Source organism: Tachyglossus aculeatus, chromosome 21 (genome assembly GCF_015852505.1).
Source record: "Tachyglossus aculeatus isolate mTacAcu1 chromosome 21, mTacAcu1.pri, whole genome shotgun sequence".
Classification (NCBI taxonomy): domain Eukaryota; kingdom Metazoa; phylum Chordata; class Mammalia; order Monotremata; family Tachyglossidae; genus Tachyglossus; species Tachyglossus aculeatus.
The window spans coordinates 63,277,804-63,305,096 of NC_052086.1; the positions used below are offsets into that span (position 1 = coordinate 63,277,804).

The 27,293-nt window shown below is 43.3% G+C and overlaps 1 protein-coding gene across 3 annotated transcripts in view; it reads left to right on the forward strand.

The window, feature by feature from the left end:
* PRKAR1B (protein kinase cAMP-dependent type I regulatory subunit beta) overlaps window positions 1–27,293 on the forward strand; it is a 174,131-nt gene continuing 146,838 nt past the window's right edge. Inside the window, exons 1-2 of one of the 3 annotated variants that reach the window (XM_038762673.1) lie at window positions 1–38; window positions 2,816–3,000. In XM_038762673.1, coding sequence (XP_038618601.1) covers window positions 2,824–3,000 — 177 coding nt within the window. In that variant the 5' untranslated portion in view covers window positions 1–38; window positions 2,816–2,823. Of the gene's footprint in view, window positions 39–1,322; window positions 1,413–2,815; window positions 3,001–26,329; window positions 26,525–27,293 lie in introns of those variants that run through there. The other 2 variants (XM_038762672.1, XM_038762674.1) reach the window with 2 other exon arrangements.

Below are 27,293 nucleotides of genomic sequence, written 5' to 3' on the forward strand. Positions count from 1 at the left end.
ACTGCTGTCTCCAGCCATCCATCCATCCATCCATCCAGGTATTTCCCCGCCTGGGGGGGGGGTCTGTCCCCATTTCTCTCTCTCCCTCCCTCCTTCCCTTTCTTTCTCCCTCCTCCTTCCATCTCCCTCCTTCTCTCCCTCCCCTCTTCTCCCTCCCTCCTTCTTTTCTCCCCCCTTCTTCTCTCCCCCTCCCTCTCCCCCTTCTCTCCCCCTCCCTCTCCCCCTTCTCTCCCCCTCCTCTCCCCTTTCCCTCTCCCCTCCCCCTTCTCTCTCTCCCCTCCCTCTCCCCCTTCTCTCTGCACTCCATCTCCCCCTTCTCTCTCCCCTCCCTCTCCCCTTTCTCTCTCCCCTCCCTCTCCCCCATCTCTCTGCACTCCATCTCCCCCTTCTCTCTCCCCTCCCTCTCCCCTTTCTCTCTCCCCTCCCTCTCCCCTTCTCTCTGCACTCCATCTCCCCCTTCTCTCTCCCCTCCCTCTCCCCTTTCTCTCTCCCCTCCCTCTCCCCCATCTCTCTGCACTCCCTCTCCCCCTTCTCTCTCCCCTCCCTCTCCCCTTTCTCTCTCCCCTCCCTCTCCCCTTCTCTCTGCACTCCATCTCCCCCTTCTCTCTCCCCTCCCTCTCCCCCTTCTCTCTCACCTCCCTCTCCCCTTTCTCTCTCCCCTCCCTCTCCCCCTTCTCTCTCCCCTCCCTCTCCCCCTTCTCTCTCCCCTCCCTCTCCCCTTCTCTCTCCCTCCTCCTTCTCTCCCCTTCCCTCTCCCCTTCTCTCTCCCCCTTCTCTCTCCCCTCCCTTTCCCCCTTTCCCCCCCCTTCTCTCTCCCCTCCCTCTCCCCCTCCTCCCTCTCTCCCCCTCTCCTCGGTCTCTCCCCCCCTTCTCTCTTCCCCTCTCTCTCCATCTCCCTCTCCCTCCTCTCCCCCCCACCCGCCCCCCCGGTGGACCTGACGGCCTCCCCCGCCCCCTTTGTGCCCCGTCCGTCCCCAGGACCCGGAGGACCCCCTCGCTCATTTCCCCCTCCTCCCTGCCCCTTCCCCCGTCAGCCCCCCTCCCCTGCAGGGGCAGCAGCAGCAGCAGCATTAGCCAGGCCTGGTTGGTGGGGCGGGGGGGCGGCGGCCTGGGCCTGCTGATGGTGCACACTCTCCTTCCCCCCCACCAAACCCTCTCTCCCAGGCTCCTTCCCCCCACCAAACCCTCTCTCCCAGGCCAGGCCAGAATGAAGCCCGCAGTCCAACCCATGCACAGAACTCCAAGGATGGATGCTATAAGAGGTGGGAGAGTGGGCAGTACAGGCCCCGGCTCCCGCACGGGGAGAACCATCCATGCATTGTCTGCTTCCCTCCCCAACAACAGAAAGAGATCGTAACATTTCCAATTGCCAATGGTTGGTGAGATTGTGAACTGTGGATCTCCAAGCCCAGGTGAGATGCAGAGGCCAGGGTGACTCCTCTTCCTCCCTACCCACCCATCCCATCCCAACCCAACCACTCTCACCTGCTTCAAAGCCGTATTAAAGACAAATCTCCTCCAAGAGGCCTTCCCAGACTAAGCCCCACTTTTCATCTCCCACTCCCTTGCCCTGACTTTCTCCCTTTGTTCTTTCCCCCTTCAGCCTCAAACCACGTCTCTACATATGTGTAATTTTATTTGGATTGATGTCTGTCTCTCAGACTCTAGACTGTGAGCTCATTGTGGGCAGGGAATGTCACTGTTTATTGTTGTACCTTCCGAAGCACTTGGTACCCTGCTTTATACACAGTAAGCACTCCATAAATACGATTGAATGAATGAATCACTTCCCTCATCCTCTTCGCTGTCTTTAATATTTGAGTATGGTCATGAGGTTGTGGTCACTGATTTCATTCATTCATTCAGTCGTATTTATGGAGTGCTTACTGTGTGTAAAGCAGTGTACCAAGTGCTTTGGAAAATTGAACAATTAACAGTGATATTCCCTGACCACAACAGGTTGACAGTCTAGAAGGTGGGCACTGGACATCAAAACAAGTATACAGGCATCAGTAGCATCACTATAAATAGATTTGCTTTGGAGGTGGGGGATGCAGAAATTTACCTTAGTAAGTCTGACAGGTGCCTACTGGTAAGGATTTGGGGATTGCAGGATATGAATCTATTGTTTCAGAGATCTTTAAAAATAGATCAGGCGATTGGGATGGTTTATCTGTGGTAGGAGCATGCACCAAATGGCCATTTAAGTTCCTTTTTATCCCTAATTATGTATAATTTCCATCATGGAGAAGCAGACTTCGTTCAAGTTGCCAAGAATTGATTTTAGGCCATTAGTCAAGGCTTTCCTTAATGCGGAGAAGGGACTTAAATTTTTTTTCAATAAGTCACCATAAAACATTTAAAGATCTCTCAGACTTTGTCCCTCTTCTCGCCGCTTTGTGGTTGTCGTGGCCAAATACTGTGGGTAGTGACTAAATTTAATTATCTCACATCGGTCGCTTAATAAGAGTATATTTAGCCGAGATCACATAAGCGCCGATTATAAATGTATGCAACTATTTTGCATCAAAGCCATTCTTGAGTTCTCCACACTGACTTGTCCCCAGACTGCTCTCTTTGGTTCCGAAGTGCACTTTGGCCATAGATCTGAGTAAAAAAAAAATCAAAGTAAATATCTGCGCTTAGAGTTTGCCAGGTATAGAAAACCTTAGAATATACATACTTGTATATATTTAGATAAAAGTGTAATTTGTCATATCGTTTGATTAAATCCCTAGACAAACTTTTGGGGCTATTTAATGCCATGTTTTACTTGCACCATTTTCTTGGGTATCTTGTTTTGTTTTTTTTATAGGTTTGAAGATGGCTTCTTCTTCCTCCTGTAATGTAGAAGAAGATGAGAGCCTGAAAGGATGTGAACTATATGTTCAGAAGCACAACATCCAACAAATTTTGAAAGAATGTATTGTAAACCTTTGCATTGCCAAACCAGATCGTCCCATGAAATATCTGCGAGAGCACTTTGAAAAACTAGAAAAGGTCAGTATCTTTGAGCTGTCCATTACTTTCCATTTGCCAGTGTATTAAGAGCATAAAATGAACTTTCTTTTCCTTTGGAAGATTGCTTAAAACTGCTCTAAGAAAATCCAAAGTTTTTATATTTTCGGGGGACTGTGGGGAAGCCATGCTATTTTTAAATGATAGTTCTATCCTGTTTTGAGAATCTGATGTATTTTTTGTCCGAGTTTTTAGCAAATTTATTTACAAATCCAGTTCCATAAGCTATTATTTCCAGAACCAAATTATCACCAAGCCATTCTCCCTCTGAAGTATTAGCAAATTAGATTCATTTAGTCGTATTTATTGAGTGCTTACTGTGTGCAGAGTGCTGTACTAAGCACTTGTACTAAGCTAGATCATTGCCAAAGCTGTAGATTCATGCAAAACTCTTTTTTAATTAACAAATAATGGTCTTTACATACTGGTAATATTCCAAATTCAAGCCTTCCATCATTTACAAATAACCCATGTACTATGTTCTCAAGCTTGAAATTTACATAAAACGTTAATATTAAAAATGAGAAAAAGGCTACATATTTTAGTCAATTTTAGAGAGAGTTTTTAAGATGAGTCTTTTGACTTAACTGTTTACAAAAGATATATTTGCTGAAGGTCAAAAAAAACATCTCCATACCTACTGACAGCCTCAGCACTCAAGTGGACCTGGAGAATCTCAGCAATTGTTCCTCTCCCACCTTTCCCAATTTGTTTCTCATAAAATGGCAGGAAGACTTTATAACTTCAATTCCCTTTTTTAATCATGAATTTTTTCAGCATTTACTATTGCTTTTTTCGAATTATATTTACTATTGTTTATACCAATAAGATTGCATGCCTCATGTTGGTACTAAATGGAAATAATTTGTTTTCTGAAAATTTTGAAGTACACTATTGTACTTATGACAGACGTTAGTTTAAACCATGCTGGTAAATTGATTTTATAGCACTGTACAATTTAGTATTTTAACTTACTAATACAGAAAAGGATTATATTTTAATGAGTTAAACAGAATTCGTTTGTTTATCAAATAGCCATATTAACCATATGTGGAGGAAAGTGGTAATTTTTTGAAAATAATTTGTAGGTGATGTGGAGTTCCATTTTTTTCTGTTGTAGGAAGTATCTTCTTGGTTCCTGACAGTGAAACTCATTTTTAGAAAAACATTTGGAAACGAGTGTGTTCGTGACTTTGTTGCCAAGTATGTGTTCGTTGGATAATGGATATATCACTTTCCAGAGATAGGCCAAATCTTGGGAGTTTGGATGTGGAAACTCTGGGCAGTCAATTAAATTGTGAAATATGGAGATTAGGTGCAATTGGATGAAAAACCATATTTCTTCAGCATCTTTTCAGTGTTACTTTTTTGTCGTCATGCATTGCGTAGCTGGCCAGTCTCTTATATGTAGCAGAAAACTAGCTTTCAAAAAAAATTGTTCATAAATATTTGGGTAAGAGTTCACACATCCCAACGAGGAAGTCCTTCTAACTCAGTTCACCTTGTAGTCTATAGTATTTCTTTTTCACATCAGTTTTTCTGCACCCAGTTTAAATGGGAAAGGAGCTGTAAAAATGACAACACCAGTGGTGCCGGCCTTCAGGAACCACTTAAAGTTGGCTGTTCAGTCAAGCTCTATATTTAGAATTCCTGTTTCTTCTGGGACCTATATTGAATAAGGAGTTCTATTTTTAAATCTCTTCGAATATATAAATGGCTATGGGCCTTCATAATAAAAGTTTGACCGGGGTTGTGATATGTGAATAGGATAAAGGGGAGAGAGTTTTGAACTTGATTTTCCTGAAAGACCGATGTCACAGAGCTGAAGAGGAAGAAGTAATCATTTCTGAAAAAAGCCCTGCCCAGAAAGAGACTAGTAACCATGAGAAAGGGCACATTTTGAATTTCAAGTTCCTCACAGTTTCCTGAATTACATGATTAATAGAACGTGAGGGGACAGAAGAATTCTCCCCCCACACCAAATGTGATAGACTTGAGGTAGTAAAGAGAATGGTAATGGGACAAGGGTGTTTCCTTCTCTAATTTTGGAGACTGAGAATTTGTGGGTTAAGAATTATTTTCTGGATTTCTAAATTTTCAAATTCTTATATGAAAAACGTGGTACCTTTATGAATCTACTCCGAAAATTAACTTCATACATAAATGAGAATTTCCAACAGCAGTTGACCTTAGCTCCCTTTGCAAAACTTTGACAAACCCTCCTCTTTGGAGGTCTGATTTGAAAATAGGCTGGGAACTTTCAGGATTAAAGTGATGTTAGCAAAATTGCACATCTCTGACCCCTTTGGCTGTAGGCCATGGTACATTTTATGTTTCACGTCCCTTCTTTCCCCATTACAAAAGGAAAGTAAGTACACTGCATTAGCATTTTTCACTTGCTGCTAAAATTGAAGGAATTACCACTCTAAAGAAACCACATTCATTTGACTGATACCTATTTCAGATAGAATTCATATATATATATAAATATAATGTGCTGACTTTTTTTTCTCCTTAGTCGATATTTATTGAATGCTTAGGACTCTACGATGCTCTTGGGAGAGTATAATACAATAGGGTTGGTAGACATGATTCCTGCGCTTAAGGAGTTTAGAGTCTAGTAGGGGAGGTAGAGATTAAGAAATTACAGATGGAGGAAAAAGCAGAAGATTAGGATATGTACAAAAGTATTGTGGAGCGGGACGTGGGGTACTTACATAGCAAAGTGCCTAAGAGGCACAGAGTGAAGAGCATAAATGGTGCAGAAGGGAGGGTAAATAGGGAAATGAGGGGATGCCAAGAAAGGCCTCTTGGAGGAGAGATTATTTTAGTCGGACATTGAAGATGGGAAGAGTGGAGATCTGTCAAATATGACGAGGAAGGGAGATTCATTCATTCATTCAATCGTATTTATTGAGCGCTTACTGTGTGCAGAGCACTGTACTAAGCGCTTGGGAAGTACAAGTTGGCAACATAAAGAGACGGTCTCTATCTAGGCTCACAGTCTAGAAGGGTTCACAATCTAGAAGATCCAGGCCAGAGGGACAAGGATATGAGGGGTCAGCAGTGAGAGAGAAGATCGAGGTACACGGACTAGTTTGGCGTTAAAGGAGTGAAGTGTGTTGCTGGGTTGTAGTAGATTAGTGAGGTTAAGTAGGAGGAAGAGTGCTGATTGAGTGCCTTAATGCCACGGTAAGGAGTTTCTGTTTGATTCCAAGTTTTTTGAGGAGTGGGGAGGTGTGAAATGAAAGGTTTCTTGTGTTTTATTTTGGGTTTTTTTGTTCTGTGGAGAGAAATGACCATTCCACCCTACCTGATGAATGTATTACCTTTTCATCTGATCCATTTTAACTTACGGTGCAGTGATCTGTGCCGGTGTTATTTTGTTTTCAACAGAGTAAAACTTGTAGCATTTGCGTTCAGTGAATGGAGAAAAGAAGTCCAAGATAAGTCTAGTCAAATAAAAATACTCTGAACATACACATGGTGTAGGCCGAGTGAGAAGTGTCACCACTGTCTTTGCAACAGTCGCTCTTTTTGGAGTCTCAAAAGTTAATCGTGCCAAAGGATTCATCTGTGAACTACTGTTTGGATGATTGCACATGTGGCCAACACTTTAAGACAAACAACTGCTCTTTCGTTGATTTGAATGCTGTGCTTGTTTTCTGGTGGGAACTAGTATTTAGGTTAAATTGCACCTTTATATATCAATTAATAATGTTCACATCTGCTCAAGGTTTAAAACTTTAGCTGGAACAGTAACAGTTATGTGGCAGAATAATTCTCTTGCAGGCTTTCTAGCTTGAGAAGTAGCATAGCCTAGTGGATAGAGCACAGGCCTGGGAGTTGGAAGGTCATGGGTTCTAATCCCAGCTCCACCGCTTATCTGCTGTGTAACCTTGGGCAAGTTCTTCATTTCTTCGGGCCTCAGTTACCTCATCTATAAAATGGAGATTAAGACTGTGAGCCCAGTGTGAGACTGGGGCTGTGTCCAACCCGATTTGTATTTGTTTCTCTCCCTCCCCCTTTCCCCTCCTCGTCCCCCCGCCACTGCTTATGACAGTGCCTGGCACATAGTAAGCGCTTAACAAATACCACTATTATTACTATTATTGTTATTGTTACAAGCAGAGCGCTCTTGCAGAAGATTGATTTACATCGTATAGCCTACTTTTTCTATTAGATCCTAGTACCTTTTAGAGTTAAAAGTTGCCGAATGTAGGTTCCTTAAATGGATGATTGCTTTCCAGACATATCTATTGTGGACTATTAGCTTGTGGTAGGCAGGGATGTTGTCTACCAACTCTGTTTTTTATTTTCCCAAGCACTTAGTACAGTGCTCTGCATACAGTAAACTCTCAAATACCATTGATTGACATACACACACTATTTAAGACAGTGCTTAGACATAATTTTGAGTCAAGCCCACATTTCCTTTACTCAAAAAAAGAGAAAAAAATACTGTCTCTGGATCCCACTGCACCCGCCAGCTGCTACCCGATCTCCCTCCGCCTGTTTCTGTCCCAATTCCTTTAATGGTCCTATTGCTTGACTTCCTCTCCTCCAGCTCTCTTGTTGATCTTCTACAGTCTAGTTTCTGTCCTTTTCATGCCACCAAATCACTCTCTCCAAGGTCTCTAGTGGCCTTGTAGCCATTTATAATAAACATGACTTTATCATAATCGTCCTCGAACTCTCAGCTGCCTTTTCATTCAGTTGTATTTATTGAGCCCTTACTATGTGCAAAACGGGGTACTAAGAGCTTACTATATATTACCTTACTAGCTACTATCCTCTAAAACTGTGGACTACTACCTTCTGGAAACTCTGTGTTCTTGCCTGACACACTTCTCATCAAGTTTTCTTGTCTCTGTGTGGCTCAGTGGAAAGAGCACAGGCTTGAGAGCCAGAGGTCATGGGTTCTAATCCCAGCTCCGCCACATGTCTGCTGTGTGACCTCGGGCAAGTCATTTAACTTCTCTGAGCCTTAGTTACCTCATCTGTAAAATGGGGATTAAGAATGTGAGCCCCACGTGGGACAGCCTGATCACCTTGTATCCCCCCGGAGCGTAGAACAGTGCTTTGCACATAGTAAGTGCTTAACAAATGCCATTATTATTATTATTATTATTATTACTCTTCCTTTGTATTTCTCCTTTTTGCTGCGGGTACCCCTCAAGACTCTGTTCTGAGTCCCCTTCTCCTCTCAATTTACACTCACCCCTTTCAAAAGCTCAACTGCTCGCATGTCTTTACCATTTTTCATTCAGGTTATTCCCAGATTTACTTTATGAGCCCCAACTCCTCTTCCTTTGCAATCTCACATTTCCTCCTGCCATCCCTACCTGGATGTCCCACCTGCACCTTAAGTTTAACATGTCCAAAACTGAACTCATCTTCCTTCTCAAATCCTCACCATCACCAACTTTCCCATCACAGTTGACACGACCGCCATCCGTCCCATCGCTGAAGCCCACAACTTTGTTGTTATTCCCTCTGGGCGGTAAGCTCGTTTGGGCAGGGAACATGTCTGTTAATTTTGTTGTAGTGTAATCGCCCAAGTACTTAGTACAGTGCTCTACACATAGTAAGTGCTCAATAAATATGATTGATTGATCCTTGACTCCGCCGTTCTCTGTTTCATTCAACCCCCCATGTTCATTCTGTTGCCAAATTGTGTTAGTTTTTACTCTACAACTTATCCATGGTCTGCCCTGTCCCCCCCACCCCGCCCAATTCAGATGGCTACCCACAGTGGTCCGACACTTGTCACGTTCCTACTCGACTACTGCATCAGGCTCCTCCGTTGTCTCCCTGCCTCTAGTCTCTTCCCCTCTCCAGTCCATATTTCACTGCTTTGGATAATTTTCTTAAAGCATTGTTCTGCACACATTTCTCCACCCCTCAGAAACTTCCAATTGTTCCTCATTCTTTATCACATAAAGCACAAAGTCCTGATGTTGGTTTTAAGGCATTCAATCAGCTCTTTTCCCTTATCTACCCTCAAGTTTAGCTTGACTTTTGTTCCTCAAGCCTATGCCCTAACCTACTCACTGTGCTTCATTCTCTTCTCTCCCACCACCAATCTCTTGCTTATGCCCTCCTTTTTGTCTCAAACTCCCTCTTCCTTCCAATGTACAGACCACAACTCCTTCCATCTTCAAAGCCCTTCCAAAAGCAAATCTCCTCAAGGAGGCCTTTCCCAATTAATTTCCAGTCTCCCCTGCTTATATTGAGGAATCCAATGCCACTTCAACACTTATGTTCCTCCTAGGTATTTTTTATGGTACTGGCTAAGTGCTTACTGTGTGCCAAGCATCTTACTAAGTGTGATGTAGATACAAACCAATCGGCTTGGATACAGTTCCAGTCCTATGTGGGGCACTTATACTGAGTAAGGGGGAGTAGGATTTAATTCCCATTTGACAGATGAGGAAACTGAGGCACAGAGCAGTTAAATCAATTGCCCATGTTTACATAGCAGATAAGTGGCAGAGCTGGGATTAGAACCCAGGTCCCCTGATTCCCAGGCCCCAGTGTTTTCCACTAGTTCACACTGCTTCTCATTTAAATATTCCCAATCTTCTGAAACATTTACATACCCTCTTCCCTAAACAACTCATATCCCCTTTTCTTTCTTCCTCCCAGCTATAAATTATTGGAGTGTCCAGCTCCCCTACTAGAATGCAAGTTCCTTGAGGGAAGAAATCTTGCCTACTAATTTTGTCATATTCTCTCATACACCTAGGATTAGCGGGGGCACAGTATAAACTTCAATAAATATGACTGATTGCTTGACTAATTTAATTATCCTTAAAATAACTGCACTTTTATGCGTATACAAAGAAGTAGTAGTATATTTAGATGGTCTGAAACGTGTGTGTGTGTGTGTAGTTGTCTTTCATGTGTGTGTAGTTGTCTTTCATAGACACAAGCGCTTAGTACAGTGCTCTGCCCACAGTAAGCGCTCCATAAATACGATTGAAAGAAAGACACTAATGATAGTGAAATTCACCTATGAACTCACATGTGGCTGAAAAGGCCTCATTGCGGGATTCATTCATTCATATTTATTGAGTGCTTACTGTGTGCAGAGCACTGTACTGTGCTTGGGATGTACAATTCAGCAACAGCTAGAGACAATCCCTGCCCACGATGGGCTCACAGTCTAGAAGGGGTGAGACAGACATCAAAACAAGTAAACAGGCATCAGTAGCCTTATTATAAATAGAATTATAGATAATATGCACATCATTAATAAAAATTAATAGAATTATAATGATAAATATGTACATATATGCCCAAGTGCTGTGGGGCTGGGAGGGGAGTAGAGTAAAGGGAGTGAGTCGGGGCGATGGGGAGGGGAGGGGGATCAGAGGAAAAGGGATCCTCAGTCCCAGCCACATTAGACACATAAGAAGGTTGGACCTAGAGTTAGACCTAGAGAAGCAGCTTGGCTCAGTGGAAAGAGTGTCGGCTTTGGAGTCAGAGCTCATGGGTTCAAGTCCTGGCTCTGCCAATTGTCAGCTGTGTGACTGCGGGCAAGTCACTTGTCATCTCTGGGCCTCAGTTCCCTCATCTGTAAAATGGGGATGAAGACTTTGAGCCCCCCGTGGGACAACCTGATCACCTTGAAACCTCCCCAGCGCTTAGAACAGTGCTTTGCACGTAGTAAGCGCTTAATAAATGCTATCATTATTATTATTATTATAGAGTTCTGCTTAATGTTTGCAACGCTTAGTGCTATTTTGTCTTTGCCCTCCTGATCTCTTCCCACGTGAACCTTTTGCTCAGAAATTTCCCAATTTCAACTTTATCCAAACAGCTGCCGTATGGATACATAATCGCCAAGCACTGTACTAAGTGCTGGGGTAGATAGAAGATTATCAGGTCCCACATGGGGCTTACAGTCTAGGTAGGAGGGGAACGGGGATTGAATCCCTTATTGCTTATTAAAGGAACTGAAGCACAAAGAAGTTTGTGACTTGCCCGTGGTCACACAACAGACGAGTGCTGGGATTAGAACTCAGGTCCTCTGACTTCCAGTCCTGGACTCTTTCTGCTAGGCCACCCTGCTTCCCACAGCTGCTGTCAGTCATTTTCCATGAGTCCCACCCAGTGAAGATGTGTTATGGTGAGCTTAACTGCAATGCTAGGATACCATGTTCCATAACTAACACAGATAGTATTTCCTCTTATCTGTAGTCTGTTAATCATTACTGCCTCAATTCGGCAATGGCCAATTTTGTTTAAGAAAAAATAAAATCTCCGGAGTTTGAATTATTTTCAAGAACAAGGCCGGTTTGCCCTAAAGAACGATATAGAGGAGTTTTAACGAATTCAACCCAATATAATCGTGACCCACAGCCTACAAAAGATGAGGTGGTTGATTTCTCTGACCAGTTCTCTTTGATGCTATTCATTTTTCGCTGGAGTTTGTAGTTAGAGAAGCAGTGTATTTTAGGAAACGCTTTTGCTAAAATAGCCAGCACACTGTTCAGTTTTCAACACTGTACAAAAGTAGCTATAAATCAGGGGACACTAATAATGTGGTATATGTTAAGGTGGTCCTTCAGAAGAGTAACAATCTTTTGTCCAGGAGATCTGGGTGACCAAGAGCAGTTATTCTTCTAAAGGACCACTGGAAATTGTCTCCAGATTTATGGCCACTCTTGGAAATTGATGAAAACTGAACAGCAGGTTAGTTATTTTAGTGAAGGTATCTCTTTTGTGCAGCATGTAACAACTCCCATCTGGCATCAGACCACCTCCAACTAGGTTGAATTCAGCTCACATAATACTAATGTCCACACCCAGAAAACCTTATGAAAGACGGTGGAGAACTCTTTCCTTGAGCTGAACTACATTTTCTTAAAGGGTGTGAGGGCTTGAGGGAAGAGAGGCAGTGTCTACTAGGAGAGGTGCTGGTTGAAGTTGAAAATGTTGACTCTGAATCCAATATAGCATTCAAGTGAGGATTAATAATAGATTGTGAGCCCATTATTGGGTAGGGACCGTCTCTATATGTTGCCGACTTGTACTTCCCAAGCGCTTAGTCCAGTGCTCTGCACACAGTAAGCGCTCAATAAATGCAATTGAATGAATGAATGATGGTATTTAAGCACGTACTATGTGCCAGGCACTGTTCTAAGCTCTGGCATGGGTGCAAGCAAATCAGGCAGGACACAGTCCCTGACCCACATGGGGCTCAGGATCGATTAGGAATGCTAACTGATTGTGGCATTAGATCCATTTTCACACAGCTTTTTTTCTCTGAGGTTTTATTTTACAATATGATTTTTGGGTTAAGTGTGTTTACCTCATCTGTAGAATGGAGATTAAGGCTGTGAACCCCCCATGGGACAACCTGCTCACCTTTTAACCACCCCAGCACTTAGAACAGTGCTTTGAACATAGTAAGTGCTTAATAAATACCATCATCATCATCGTCATCATTCTGTTACGGAGCTTCTTGTAATAACGATGATATGGCATTTAATTGCTTAAGATCACGCTCCCCACTTTCGAAGCCTAATCGAAGGCATGTCTCTTCCAAGAAGCCATCCCTAAGCCTTCATTTCCTCTTCTCCCACTCCCTTCTGTGTCACTCTTGCACTTGGATTTGCACCCTTTATTCACCCCTCCCTCAGTTTCACAGCACTCATGTGCATATCTGTAATTTATATATGTTGTTGGTCTCCCCCTTTAGACTGTAAGCTCATTGTGGACAGGGAACGCCTCTACCAACTCTGTTGTACTCGCCCAAGCACTTAGTACAGTGCTTTGCACACAGTAAGCGCTCAGTCCATAGAATTGACTGATACTATGTGCCAAGCCCTGTCCAAACATTGGGGTAGACACAAAGATAATCAGGGTGGGAGGCAAATAATATTATACGCCCTTTTAACGATGGAGTCTCCTTCAGTTATAGTGGTATCTGTTAACCACTTACTATGTGTCAAGCACTGTACTAAGTGCTGGGGTAGATACAAGATAATCAGGTCCCACATGGGCTCACAGTCTTAGTAGGAGAGAGAGCAGTTATTGAGTCCCCATTTTGAATATGAGGGAACCGAGGCACTGAGAAGTTAAGCGGCTTGCCCAAGGATCCACAGTAGACACGTGGTGGAGGTGGGATTAGAATCCAGGTCCTCTGACTCCCAATCGCCTGTTCTTTTCACTAGGCCACACTGCTTTCCAGCCTCTCCTCAGTACCTAGAACCTATGCAGAGGAATTGATTATAGTGCTAGTGGCTGCCCCTCCTATTCCTGTTCTTTACGGGGCACAGAATGCAGCAAGCAAGTGGGTGGGGAGTGCAGCACATGTGCCATCCTGGCCAGTGTTAGCCAGTTACCAGCAGAACCGAGACTAGAACCCAGGTGTCCTGATTCCCAGAGCAGTGCTTATTCCCCTGGACCAACAGCAGAGCTCTCATAGTCCTAGGGAAGGCATAGATCTAAAAACAATCAGGTAAGTGGGTCGGATAGACAATGTGATGCTAGCCTCAAACACAGGTTGTAGTAATAGTATTAAGCACTTACTGTGTGCAGAGAGTTCTGCACTAAGAGCTGGGAAAGAATACATAGTTGGGAATTAGACCTGGTACCTGTCCCCTGGGGGGGCTCACAATCTAAAAGATGTTAGCTTCAAAAGAAAACGTCCCCTTCCATAGACTGACTTGCAAATCAAAACACTGAACTCCGCTCTGCCCCACCAAAACCATTTAAGGAGGTAATGTTAGACACCAAGATGATTTGCTGTGAGCCTTTTCCTTTATACAATGCATTTCATTTATCACCAGTATGTAAAACAAACCACAACTACCACTTTACTAGGAAATTTTCCCTAAAGGCAGCCCAGATAGGAGGATCTGGTTGGGGGTCAGGAGAGGAAAAGTTCTCACAGGGCTTAGGTTCCTGCTTGCTCTTTGTATTTATTTAGAAAACTTTTTTTCCCCCTTCTCAGGTTTCAGTTGCTGTTTTGTTCATATTTTTTATTCCACACCAGGTGTTTCTTAAGAAAGCTATCTAAAGGGAGTTGCTGACTTATCTAGGTTGGCAATTGCAGCGTGGCAGGCAGGCAGGCTCAGTAGTGGTGGAGCGGAGATATGGCTAACTGCCCCTACCTCACATCAGCATCATCGTCATCGACAACATTTATTGAGCCCAGTAGGAACATCCAAAATGCCACTCATTCAACCCACGTATTCGAAACGCCACTCATTCAACCCACGTATTCAATCCATCACTAAATCCTGTCGGTTCCACCTTCATGACATCGCTAAAATCCTCCCTTTCCTCTCCATCCAAACTACAGTCACTTATCCTATCCTGCCTCGATTACTGTATCGGCCTCCTTGCTGACCACCCAGCCTCCTGTCTGTCCCCACTCCAGTCCAGGCTTTGACCTCCTGCCTGGATCGTTTTTCTACAAAAACGTTCAGGGCATGTTTCCCCACTCCTCAAGAACCTCCAATGGTTGCCCACCCACCTCTGCATCAAACAAAAATTCCCCACCGTTGGCTTTAAAGCACTCAATCACCTTGCCTCCCTCCTACTTCACCTCGCTACTCTCATACTACAACCCAGCCCACACACTTGGCTGTTCTAATGCTAACCTCCCTGTACCTTGATCTTGTCTACCTCGCTGCCGACCCCTCGCCCACTTCCTGCTTCTGGCCTGGAATGCCCTCCCTCCTCAAATCTGACAATTATTCTCCCCCCTTCAAAGCCTTATTGAAGGCACATCTTTTCCAAGAGGCCTTCCCTGACATAACCCGCCCCTCCTCCCACTCCCTTCTGCATCACCCTGACTTGCTCCCGTTATTTATCCCTCCTCCCAGCCCCACAGCATTTACGTACATTTGGCGTCTATCTCCCTATCTCTAGACTGTAAGCTTGTTGTGGGCAGGGAATGTGTCTGTTTATTGTTAAATTGTACTCTCCCCAGTGCTTAGTACAGTGCTCTGCCCACAGTAAGCGCTCAATAAATATGAGTGAATGAATGAATATCTGTCATTTATTTCCATTAATGTCGGTCTCCCCCTCTAGACTGTAAGCTCACTGTGGGCAGGGATTGTGTCCATTTATTTACCCCAGTGCTTACTATAGTGCTTGGCACATAGTAAGTGCTTAAGAAATCCTATAATAATAGTAATAATAGTATAATTTGGTATTTGCTAAGCACTTACTATGTACTCTCCCAAGTGCTTAGTATGATTCAATAATCATATTTTTGAATGAACAAAAGAGTGAATAAATCCAAAAGGAATAAAAGATGCCCTATCTATCATCCCAGGGCCTTTTGGTGTAATGGGAGGAGAATGAACAGTCAGAGGGAAACAATGGGACAGTTAACTGGGGTGATGACACTTTGTCCCCTCTTCTTCAAGCAGCGTAGCTCAATGGAAAGAGCACGGGCTTGGGAGTCAAAGGTCATGGGTTCTAATCCCAACTCCGCCACATGTCTGCTGTGTGACCTTGGACAAGTCACTTAACTTCTCTGAGCCTCAGTTACCTCATCAGTAAAATGGGGATTAAGACTGTGAGCCCCACATGGGACAGTCTGATCACCTTGTATCCTCCCAGCGCTTGGAACAGTGCTTTGCACATAGTAAGTGCTTAACAAATGCCATTATTATTATTATTCAAGGCTGATTTGGTTCTGTTTCAAAGCAGCGTTGCATAGTGAAAGGAGAGGGAGTCATTCATTCAGCCGTGTTTATTAAGTGCTTACGGTATGCAGAGTATTGTACTAAGTCCTTGGAAAGTGCAATTCAGCAGTAAAGAGAGACAGTCCCGGCCCACAACGGACTTACAGTCTAGAAGGGGGGAGACAGACCTCAAAACAAGTAAAAAGGTATCAATGGCATCAATATAAATAAACAGAAGTATAGATATATACACATCAAAACAAGTAAACAGGCATTAATATAAATAAATAGAATTATAGATATGTACCTATATACACAAGTGCTGTAGGACAGGGACAGAGGACTTGGGTTGTAATCGTACTGCTACTTGTCCACTGTGTGATGTTGGGCAAATCATTTAAATTCAATCAATCATATTGATGTTCAATCAGTGGTATTTATTGAGAGCTTACTATGTGCAGAGCACTGTACTAAGTGCTTGGAACAATATAATACAACAGAATTAGCAGCTGTGTTCCCCACCCATAATGAGCTTATTGAACAGTTACTGTGTGCAAAGTACTGTACTAAGCATTTGGGAGAGTATAGTTTATTGACTTGGTACTCATGTTCCCTGCTCACAATTAGCTTACAATCTAGAGGGGGATTCAATACCTGTTCTCCCTTCCCCTTTAGTCTGTGAGCTCCATGTGGGACCTGATTATCTTGCATTTACTCCAGTGCTTAGTACAGTGCATGGAACACAGTAAGTGTTTAACAAATCCCATAATAATAGTAGTAATAATATAATTTGGTGTTTGTTAAGCACTTATGTGCAAGGCACTGTACTAAGCGCCGGGGTAAGTATAAGCCAATCGGGTTGGACACAGTCCCTGTCCCAAATGGGGTTCACAGTCTTAATGCCCATTTTACAGATGAGGTAGGTGAGGTACAGAGAAGTGAAATGACTTGTCCAAAATCACACAGCAGGCAAATGGCAGAGCCAGGATTAGAACCCAGGACCTTCTGTTTCCCAGGCTCCTGCTCTATCTGCTGTTGTTGTGCTGGAGTGGCTGGGTTCCAGGGCTATGCCGTGAGGTCTAGTGAGTCTCTAGGTCCTCCCAATTTTGGAAACTCTGGGGCTGATACCTGTGGGCCTCATTGGGAGGGAAAGGGGAGTGGGATTTGCAGGCGATATGAACTAAATCAGTGGTATTTATTGAGTGCTTACTATGTGCAGAACACTGTAATAATAATAATAATAATAATGACATCTATTAAGCGCTTACAATGTGCAAAGCACTGTTTTAAGTGATAGGGTGGTTATAAGGTGATCAGATTGTCCCCCGGGGGGCTCACAGTCTTCATCCCCATTTTACAGATGAGGTAACTGAGGCCCAGAGAAGTTAAGTGACATGCCCAAAGTTACACAGCTGACAATTGGCGGAGCCGGGATTTGAACCCATGACCTCTGACTCCAAAGCCCGTGCTCTTCCCACTGAGCCATGCTGCTTCTCTACTAAGTGCTTGGCAAGATACAGTGCAGTAATGTTGGTAGACACGATCTCTTCCAATCAGGAGCTTACAGTCTAGAGGGGGGAACAGGCATCAAAATAAATTATTGATAGGGGAAATGGCAGGATATGTACCTAAGTGCTCTGGGGCTGAGGGTAGGGTGAATATCAAGTGCTTCCCAAGCGCTTAGTACAGTGCTCTGCACACAGTAAGCAATCAATAAATACGATTGATGATGATGATGATGAAGTGCTTAGCAGGTACCGATCCAAATGTGTAGGTGAAACAGAAGGGTGGGCGGGTAGGGAGAATGAGGGCTAAACAGGGAAGGCTTGGGACATAAATCCAAACCCCGGGCCTGACCTAGAGCCCACCTGAACCCCCATGATTATCCTGGAACAAAACTAGTTTCCAGGAAATATGGGTCTGAAAAATGACTCAAACTCAGACCCTTTGGGCTAGGATGGAATTTCAGAACCAAATCAGTTCCGGAGAGGGGTAGGAGAGAATGGTGGTGTTTGTGCCTTTACATTGACTCAGTATAGATGCAACATTTTTGGACCCCCCTGCAGCCCCTAACTTGTCAAACGTGGTGTGGACAAACCATCCAAATGTGCATGGCCAGTCACCGTTACACTTTCTTCCTGTTAAAGTCAACACCATGTCCCAAATGTTTTTACCTAACTGATGAGCGCACTTACGTTTGCTTCACCTGGGGTTTGGAAGATATCAAAGGAGGGAGACCAGCAGAGAGTGCCATGGAAAGGATGGCAGGGACAGAGGGAGACTGAGCTCCCCTCACACAGAAACACACATTTTGCCACATGTATCGTCTGCTACAGTGTGCTCGCTGTGTCCTGTGTATACTTAGACTCGGTCATTTGGAGACAAAAGCACACACCCACACACTCTTCTTCCTCCTAACCCCATTCCTGAAGCAGCCATCCCTCCTTGGAGTAGAACAGCATCCACAGAGAAAGGGAAGATGAGTTGCTGCGCTAATGCTTCGTTCCCTGGTTTGGAAAGGAGATAATAAGAACTCAAAAGCACTGGCAACTATGACTGTAGCTGTGGTAATTGAGGAGGTGTTGGTGGTAGCTGTAATTTCTCTTATTCTTTTCTGGTGCTGGGCTCTGCTTCTTCCTCTAGATTGTAAGGTCCTTCTTTAGACTATAAACTTGTCATAGGCAGGGAACATGTCTACCAACTCTGTTATATTGTACTCTCCCAAGCGCTTAGTACAGTACTCTGCAAACAGTAAGTTCTAAATAAATATGATTGATTGAGTGCTGCTGCCATTATATGTTTTTTTAACTCATATGTGGGAGGACACACACAAGGGTCCTGAGGGCGTGTGTGATTTACAGAGTTATTTGGAAAAGGGGGTCTTTTCCCTAGACGTCAAAGGAGGGGGATGCCCTCTATTTCTTTCCAAGTCAAATCTGGTTAGATATCTTCACTTTGGCTATCGGAGTGGATCCAAAGAGTCAGTGATCTTGTTTGAATTTTTTATATGCTTAGAGATAGTGGCAAACTCACATATAAAACTGTGAGGAGGTGGAGATAAAATTAAAGAAATATCAACCCTAGCAGTTAGGGAAATAAAATATTTTCAAAGAAGATTTTTGCTCCTGGACAGATTAAGGGACCTAAAATAGAGCAAGTGGAAATACTGCTTCTCAGTTTGGAAAGATTATTTTTGGTGGTGATTTACAGAGGCTTTAAGGCCTACCTGCATTGGGTCTAGAAAGATCTGAAGTAAAAATAAAATATTTGTTATGTATTTTGTGTCAAGAAGGGCCTCCCCCTTCCATAAAGTCATCTGCGGTCGCTCAGTGCAAAGGCAAGATAAAAGATTTCGTGCTCCATTGTGTGAGGGGACTGAGGTTCATTCATTCTTCACATGGCACATGCAGGAACCTTCTGGCATAGGCAATAGGCAACTTGAGTATTTCAGTTATCAAGAGTTGGCTTGGCAGTGCATTCAGGGTGGCCGAATCTACTTGTCTCTATCCCATAAAAAAAGACCATGAATTTTTTTCTGTTTCTGTTTTGTGTGGCTGGTCTAAAATTCCACTCCCCGTACCAGATAGAGTTCTGTAAAATAAGACACTATCTTCCCAGTTGTTGAAGGGTTGCCAGTAGATAAAGATGTAGGTGCAGCTAGATTTTTGCGAGGTAAACATATTTGCTCGACTGTTGCCGTGTTTGGTTCACGTTTTCCCCAAACAAGCCCTTCAAGATATGGGCTTGAAACCCTGGTGGTTTCTAGTCCCATGAGATCTCTGAGGAAGTAGCACTCAGAACATAGACTGTAAACTTGATGAGGGCAGGGAACGTGTCTACTAACTCTGTTTATTGTACTCTCCCTGACAGTACGTGCTCTGCTCACAGTAAGAACTCACTAAATACCGTTGATGATGATAATGATGGTGATAGGCTAACCTACTCATATGAAGTCATCCCACAGTTATTAAAAATCGAGATTCGACAGGGTAATATGTTGAAAAAGAAAATGATCTTTTTTTTAATCCTACTGTAATATTTACCTGGTTGCAGGTAAATACAGTTTTTTCACTATTTTCCTCTAGCTGGAAACATGCCTACCAACTCTGTTATATTGCACTCTCCCAAGCGCTTAGTTCAGTACTCTGCACACAGTAAGCACTCAATAAATACGATTGATTATTTTTAAAATGGAAAGATGAACTGAACTTAGTGTTGCTCGGTGGAGGAATTTCAAAGCTCCATTGGTTACAGTAACATACCAAATTGGTTATAGTCCAAATTGTTTCCTTCTGCAGCTCTGTGGATCTGCTCTATTTAGAGGCATTCCAAAGGGTACTTGGAAGGATGAGAACTTGGTTTTTATTAAAATGGAAAATATTATCACTGGAAATTTATCTGGATTAAAAATAATCACAACAAATATCTAATCACCAGTCCTAGAGTTTTCACAGTTAAGCTTTCCTGCGAATACTTACAAGAAATGTTTTATTGTTATAACAATGTTATATTTTACTTTCCCAAGTGCTTAGGACAGTGCTCTGCTCCCAGTAAGCATTCAATAAATTTGATTGACTGATTGAAATGCCAGTCTGCCTTTATTTTACCATTTTGTCAAATTTTGATGCCCACCCAATTTAGTCCTTTGACATTATGCTGCTGTATTGTACAATTCTAGTTGAGTACTATGCCGATAAGCTCGTTTTATCAGAGAGCAGGGAGTTGTTCTGTTGGTTGGATTACAGCAGGTACATGGGTTGTACGCCCGCCCCCACCACACACACTATTCCCCTAGCCAAGTGTCACTTGAAACCATCTCCAAGCCAGTTAAAGCATTTGGAGGTGGCAAAACAGTTGGCCACACTTCTAATTTTGCAGATATAGAAGCACCCATAAATAGAGACGCTTTTTGCCCTTTCATGTCTCAGAATGGTTTTTAAGCGTTTCTAAGTACAAGCGTTCCTCCTACAACAAGATGGTTGTATTCCTGTGAAGTCTGTGTAATAAAAAAATGTTTCATCAATCACGGTTTCAGTGAAGAATAAGAGCTTAAGGGAAAGATGGTTTGAAAACAGTTGTATTAGTACCCAACCTTGGTTATGCCATGTGAAATTCAAAAAGGTGGTGAAGAAATTTTAAAAAAATTGTTTCAAGTGACTGTCTTGTCCTGATACTAACTGACCTTTTTTTAACTCATTAGCATAGTATTGGGCATCAGTTTACAGCTGCTTAAAGTTCAGTTTCCAATTAATAATGACAGCAGTGCTCACTTGGTTCTATGCGCCATACTAATGAACTGATAACAGTGTTACCATGGTGATTAGTTGATCTTGCATGAAATATACTTCTGGAACAGGCCATTTCATATGATGACACCATTCTCTACTTCTTCCATCCCCTTCTCGTCTGTCCAAGTCAAGTGCACTCTGGCAGGAAAACCTCTAAGTGTAATTAAAACTAATGTAGAAAGCTGATTGCCTAAATCACGATTGAACAAAATTGGGCAGCTGCTTTTGGAGATAACCGAAACCAATTTGGTAATCTGAACTCTTGAATTTCTGAAGTTGATTCCTTCCGAGAAAGATTTTGAAAGGGGGGAAAAGTATAATGAAGGACTTTTCTACCATTTTCTCTTATTCATAAAATTCCATAAAAATAATAAAATAATCCTTTGATTCAAATGGCTAATTCACAATCAGCAGTCTACTAGAGAACAATTGAATAAAAAAAGTCCTATTAAGGATGTGATTTAAGGCAGTAAAAAAATCCCACATAGTTACTCATATTTCTTTTCAGAAGAACCATGATTACTTATGCAGAAATCTGGAAAACCTCTTGCTTAAATTGCCCTTTGTCCTGGGGTGCATGCTTTTCAACAAGCCACCCTTTATTTCAGTTTCAAAAGTGAGTTCTAAAAAACAATTGCCCAAGATCAGCCAAGCCTCTTAGACTATTTTGCATCTGTTCAGGAGAAGGAGCAGTAGTTAAGTTATTGAAGGCCCACTGGGGCCAACGTTTGGTACGTAAGTGTTTGGGAAAGAACAACAGAAGCATGAGATGGGCTCCCTGCCCACGAGGGGCTTTCATTTTCCACAGGGGAGACAGTTGCTTCCTGCAATCCTGTATTATTTTCCAGGTTTGACTATTAACCCTAGTAAGGACTATCACTGCCTGTGAGGTTGAGCTGCCCCTCTTCCCAAATTCCCACCTTGTAAACTCTGCTTTCCCAAGCTGGCCAAATATTCTTTTTAATGGGATTATGTTAAGCTTTTTACTACGTGCCAGGCACTGTACTAAGCGATGGGTTAGATACAAGCTAATCAGGTTGGATGCCGTCCGTGACCTACATGGGGCTCCCAGTCTTAATCCCCATTTGGCAGATGAGAAAACCGTGGCCCAGTGAAGTGACTTGCCCAAGGTCACACAGCAGACAAGTGGTGGAGCTGGGATTAGAACTCAGGTCCTTCTGACTCTCAGGCTTGTGCTTTATTCACTAGGCCACGCTGCTTCTCACAAGTGCATCTCGGCTGATGGGAGGAGTCACCCAGGGAGAGTGATGCAGCGTGGCTCAGTGGAAAGAGCCCGGGCTTTGGAGTCAGAGGTCATGGGTTCAAATCCCGGCTCTGCCACTTGTCAGCTGTGTGACCTTGGGCAAGTCACTTAACTTCTCTGGGCCTCAGTTCCCTCATCTGGAAAATAGGGATGAAGACTGGGAGCCCCACGTGGGACAACCTGATTATCTTGTATCTACCCCAGCTCTTAGAACAGTGCTTGGCACATAGTAAGCGCTTAACAAATACCAACATTATTATTATATCTCAGCAGGGGCATGAAAAGAAGAACAGGGGAGGGCGTGTTTGACTGCCATGTGATCCTCAGGTCCACAGCATCCAAGCAAGCTCTGGCCCCGTGCACTCACAGTTATGAATACCAGGCCTTTGGATCATAGACCACGGAGACTGCAGCTGTCCAGCAGGCCACAGGGTTGGGGCTCTGTAAGACTAGATCAGACTCCCGGGCCCCTGGCCAGCCCAGCATCCCCCAGAAGAGGCAGTTAGCCCAGTGCCAGCACTGCTGTTTCCCAGGCTCCTCGGGAATATGGCCTGTTCTTGGCTGTGCCTGCATCGAAGAGAAGTTGAGGCAGCCCCAGTGTAGGCAGCAAGCGAGTGCCTCTTTCCAATCCACTCAATCAATAGTATTTAAGTGCTTTTCATGTGCAGAGCACTCTACTAAGTGCTTAGGAGAGCCTGCTCCTGTCCAGTCCCTCCTTCCTCCTGCCCCTTTTCAACTCTTTCAACTTTCCCAGAAGTGTCTCAAGAGATCTCCCGCCTTCTCTCAAAATCCACCCCTCCACCGGAGCCTCGGACTGCATCCCTTCACATTTTATCAAAACTCTTGCCCCCTCTCTTCTTCTCTCCCTGACTGCTGTCTTCACCTGTTCCCTTTCCAATGGCTTCTTCCCTCACTGCTATCCTCATGTCTCCCCTATCCTAAAAAACCCCAAAACCTCCCTTGACCTCACAGTTATCCCTCCAGTTATTGCTCCGTATCCCTCCTGCCCTTCCTCTCCAAACTCCATGAGAGTTACCTACGCTCTTCCTCCACTTCTCCAATTCACTCCTTTATTGTCTCCAATCTGGATTCCATCCTCTTCACTCCACCGACACCGCCTTCTCAAAGGTCACCAGGGATCTTCTTGATAAATCCAAAAGCCTCTACTCCATCCTAATCCTCCTCCACCACTCTCAGCTACCTTCAACATTGTCAACCACCTGGAATCATTATCAACCTTGGCTTCACTGACACTGTCCTTTTCTGGTTCTCCTCCTATCTCTCTGACTGCTCATTCTCAGGCTCTTTTGTGGGCTCCTCCTCTGCCTCCCACCCCCTAACTGTGGGGGTCCCTCAAGTTTCAGTTTTGGGTCCCCTTCTATTCTTCATCTGTATCCACTTGCTTGGAGAACTTGTTCACTCCCATGATTACTACTACCAATTTCTATGTGGATGATTCCCAAATCTACATCTCCAGCCCACATCTTCTCTGTAATCTCTTATTGCGTATTGCCTAAAGGACATCTCCACTTGAATGTCCCAGAACACCTCAAACTTAACATCTCCAAAAGAGAACTCCTAATATTCCCATGCAAACTCTCTCCTCCCCCTGACTTTCCCATCACTGTGAAAAGCACCACCATCCTCCCTGTCTTAAAAGCTTGTAAACCTGTGATGTTATCCTTGACTCATATCTCTTTCAAATCAAATCTCTTTCAAATCGCTAAATTCTACTGGTTCAACCTTCACATCACTAAAAGCCACCTTTTCTCTCCATCAAAACTGCTACCACGTTACCCTGTCGTGCCTTGATTACTGCATCAGTCTCCTTGCTGACCTCCCTTCCTCCTGTCTCCCCTGCCCACTTCAGTCATACTTCACTCTGTTGCCCAGACATTCCCTCTTGTCACCTTCAAAGCCTTATTAAAAACACAGCTCCCCCAAGATGCCTTCCCCTGACCAAACCCTCATTTCCTCTTCTCCCACTCCCTTCTGTGTTGCCCTTGCAGTTGGATTTGAACCCTTTATTCACCCCTTCTTCAGCCCCATAGCACTTATGTACAAATCTGTAATTTAATCTACATTAATGTCTGTCTTCCCCTTTAAAGTTAGGCTCTTTGTAGGCTGGAAACAAGTCTACCAACTCTGTTATACTCTTCCAAGCACTTAGTACAATGCTTGTCACACTGTAAGCAAGCGCTCAATAAATGACATTGATTGAGAGAACTACTACTTCTCTCCCCTCATCTTCCTTTTCCCCTTTTCCCTCTTCCCTTATATGTGCTTCTTTTGTTTTTCCCTCTCTCTTCTCACTCCCTCTTCCCTCCACTTCTCCATTTTGACCCCACTCCTTTCCCTGCCTAAATTGATCTGGTTTTTGCTCACATTGCACAGAAGAAAAGGAAGAGGGTGTAGATGGTTGGAGGAGGGATCTGACTTTGAAATCCTGCATCAGTTCAAAATATGTGGCAGGAAATAGGTTCATAGGTTGGGTTTTGACTCTGTGTGTTTGAGGAGAGTCTCAATGTCATTTTAACATAATTAATTAACCTCAGGTTGTAAGATGGGAGGATGAATTCCTTGTGAAGCGTATTGCAGGGTAAAATGTCCACTTAACTAACATGCTTATGGAAAATATTTTTCTAGGGCTGTTGAAGCTGCTTGCCTTTTGGAAACTTGCCATGATCTAGTGAATGTCAGTATACTGAGTGTTCAAACAAGGAATCAGCCTAGAAAAAGGGTCTTAAACAGTTAATTTCCTGAAAGCACTAAAAGGAAATGGAAAAAGATTGTGTTCGAAAGTAATGACTTCGTATCATCAGCATTATTACCGCCCAAGCTATTTTGTTCTCTTTGCTGATAACAATAAACATTGAGGATTGGCAGGTTATGAAGTCATCCAGGATCAGAAGCAGCATGGCTCAGTGGAAAGAGCCTGGGCTTGGGAGTCAGAGGTCATGGGTTCTAATCCCAGCTCCGCCACTTGTCAGCTGTGTGACTTTGGGCAAGTCACTTAACTTCTCTGTGCCTCAGTTACCTCATCTGTAAAATGAGGATTAAGACTGTGAGTCCCACGTGGGACAACCTGATCACCTGATCCCCCCCACCACTTCGAACTGTGTTTTGCACATAGTAAGTGCTTAACAAATGCCATTATTATTATTATTATTATTATTATTATTATTAGCAGGGAAGTACCTTTGTTTTTGCCACCTTATCCTGAAACATTTAAAACTTCTCCTTTGCAAAGAGCCCCAGTTTCTTGCTTCCAACAGATCTGTACGCTGTCCATAGCTCTGTGAAAAAAACACCATCTTAACTGCAACAGTATCTTACTCCTTTGAAACAGAAGACTGGCTGCTATTGTTTAGTTTATTCAGTTCTATTTAGTTGATTAGGAAAAAAAGATAAACCATATTGACTTTTTCCATCTCATTTAAATCTTGTTTGACTTGGTTATTTGTGTCCCACAACAACGTGTTCTACCTTTTCCCCCTCATCCCCATTCTGTTTCCTTAATATTCTGCATTCTCTGTTCTTTTCTGGAATAATGCCTATGCTATGTCATTGCCACAAGTAATCCATATTGTGAATCTATCAAACCAAATTTCCATGGTTTCTCTGATGACTTTGGTAGGTGGACTAATGATTTTCCCCAGTATCTGATCAGGAAATTACATTTTGTCCCTTTTCTTTTAGAAAGTCGAAGGTCCTGAGTTACTAATCTTAAAAAACAGTATTAAAAAGATAACATTTCCATTTATTCCAAGTGCATGTAAAATTGTTTTCTTATGCAGCTCCTAGAAATTTGTAGTATTTTCACCAAAACAATGTCCTTTATCAAACTAGTCATTATCATTGAAAAAAGTAAAGCTGCAAGTAATTAGGTTAAAGTATGTATTTGACATCTTCACTGCATATCCTTTTAAATCTGGCTGTTATATAAAAATATGATTTCTTAGCCTTGTGAATGTTTTGTGCCATTCTCATGGAAAATGAGCTGGCTGGTTGTCATGACAACAAAAGAGTGGTGAGGTGTTTACTTGGAAGTATGTTCCATATAAGTAGTCATAGCAAATGATGAATGATTATAGATGTTAGCATAACTAGTCTGCTGAGAAATTATCTTTCTTTCAAACTTACTTGCTGTTAGAGGAGTAGCTTTATAGACTGGAGTGTAATTCAGGATATACTAAAAGCCCAGAGAGAATTAGGTATATGCCAGTTTAGCGAGGATCATGAACAATTATTCCTTAGAGACGGGTTACATGCACCTCAAAACTGTGACTGTATCGTTGGGGGTAAGTTCACCCATTGACAAACATGACTAACATGAACTTCCCTGACTAAGCCCTCCTTTCTCTTCTCCCTCTCCCTTCTGTGTTGCCTGACTTTCTCCCTTCATTCGTCCCTCCCTCCCACCCTCACAGAACTTAACGTACATATCTGTAATTTATTTATTTATATTAATGTCTGTCTCCCCTCTAGAATGAGAACTCGCTGTGGGCAGGGAATGTGTCTTTACGTTGTATTATACTCTCCCAAGCGCTTGGTTTAGTGCTCTACGCATAGTAAGTGCTCAGTAAATACTAGTGAATGAGTGTGCAATTAGTTAGGTGCCTTTTGGGAACCAGCCACTTCAACATGACAGTCGAGCCCGTCAGCTCAGCCAAGATTACACTGTAGATTCCTCCCCACCCTTTCATTCCCTCACCTTTGCACAACCCCCAAAATGTAGAGGCTTTCTTGACACATTTGCACCCTAAATTTCCCTGATTCCCTAGTACGTGGTTTTTAAATAAGTGACACTTATGGTGCCCCCCTCAAGCCATGTGCTGCACTCAGCAGGAAGGGAGCAAGACCATACATTCATTCAATCTTATTTATTGAGCGCTTACTGTGTGCAGAGCACTGTACTAAGCACCTATGCTACTGAGCTTCAGCTGGGACTCTTCTCACAGCTGAGTGACTCCTGTAGACTGTCTCTGTTGTGGGCAGGGTATTTGTGTCTGTTGTATTGTTGTGTTGTACTCTCCCAAGCTCTTAGTACAGTGACCTGCACCCAGGAAG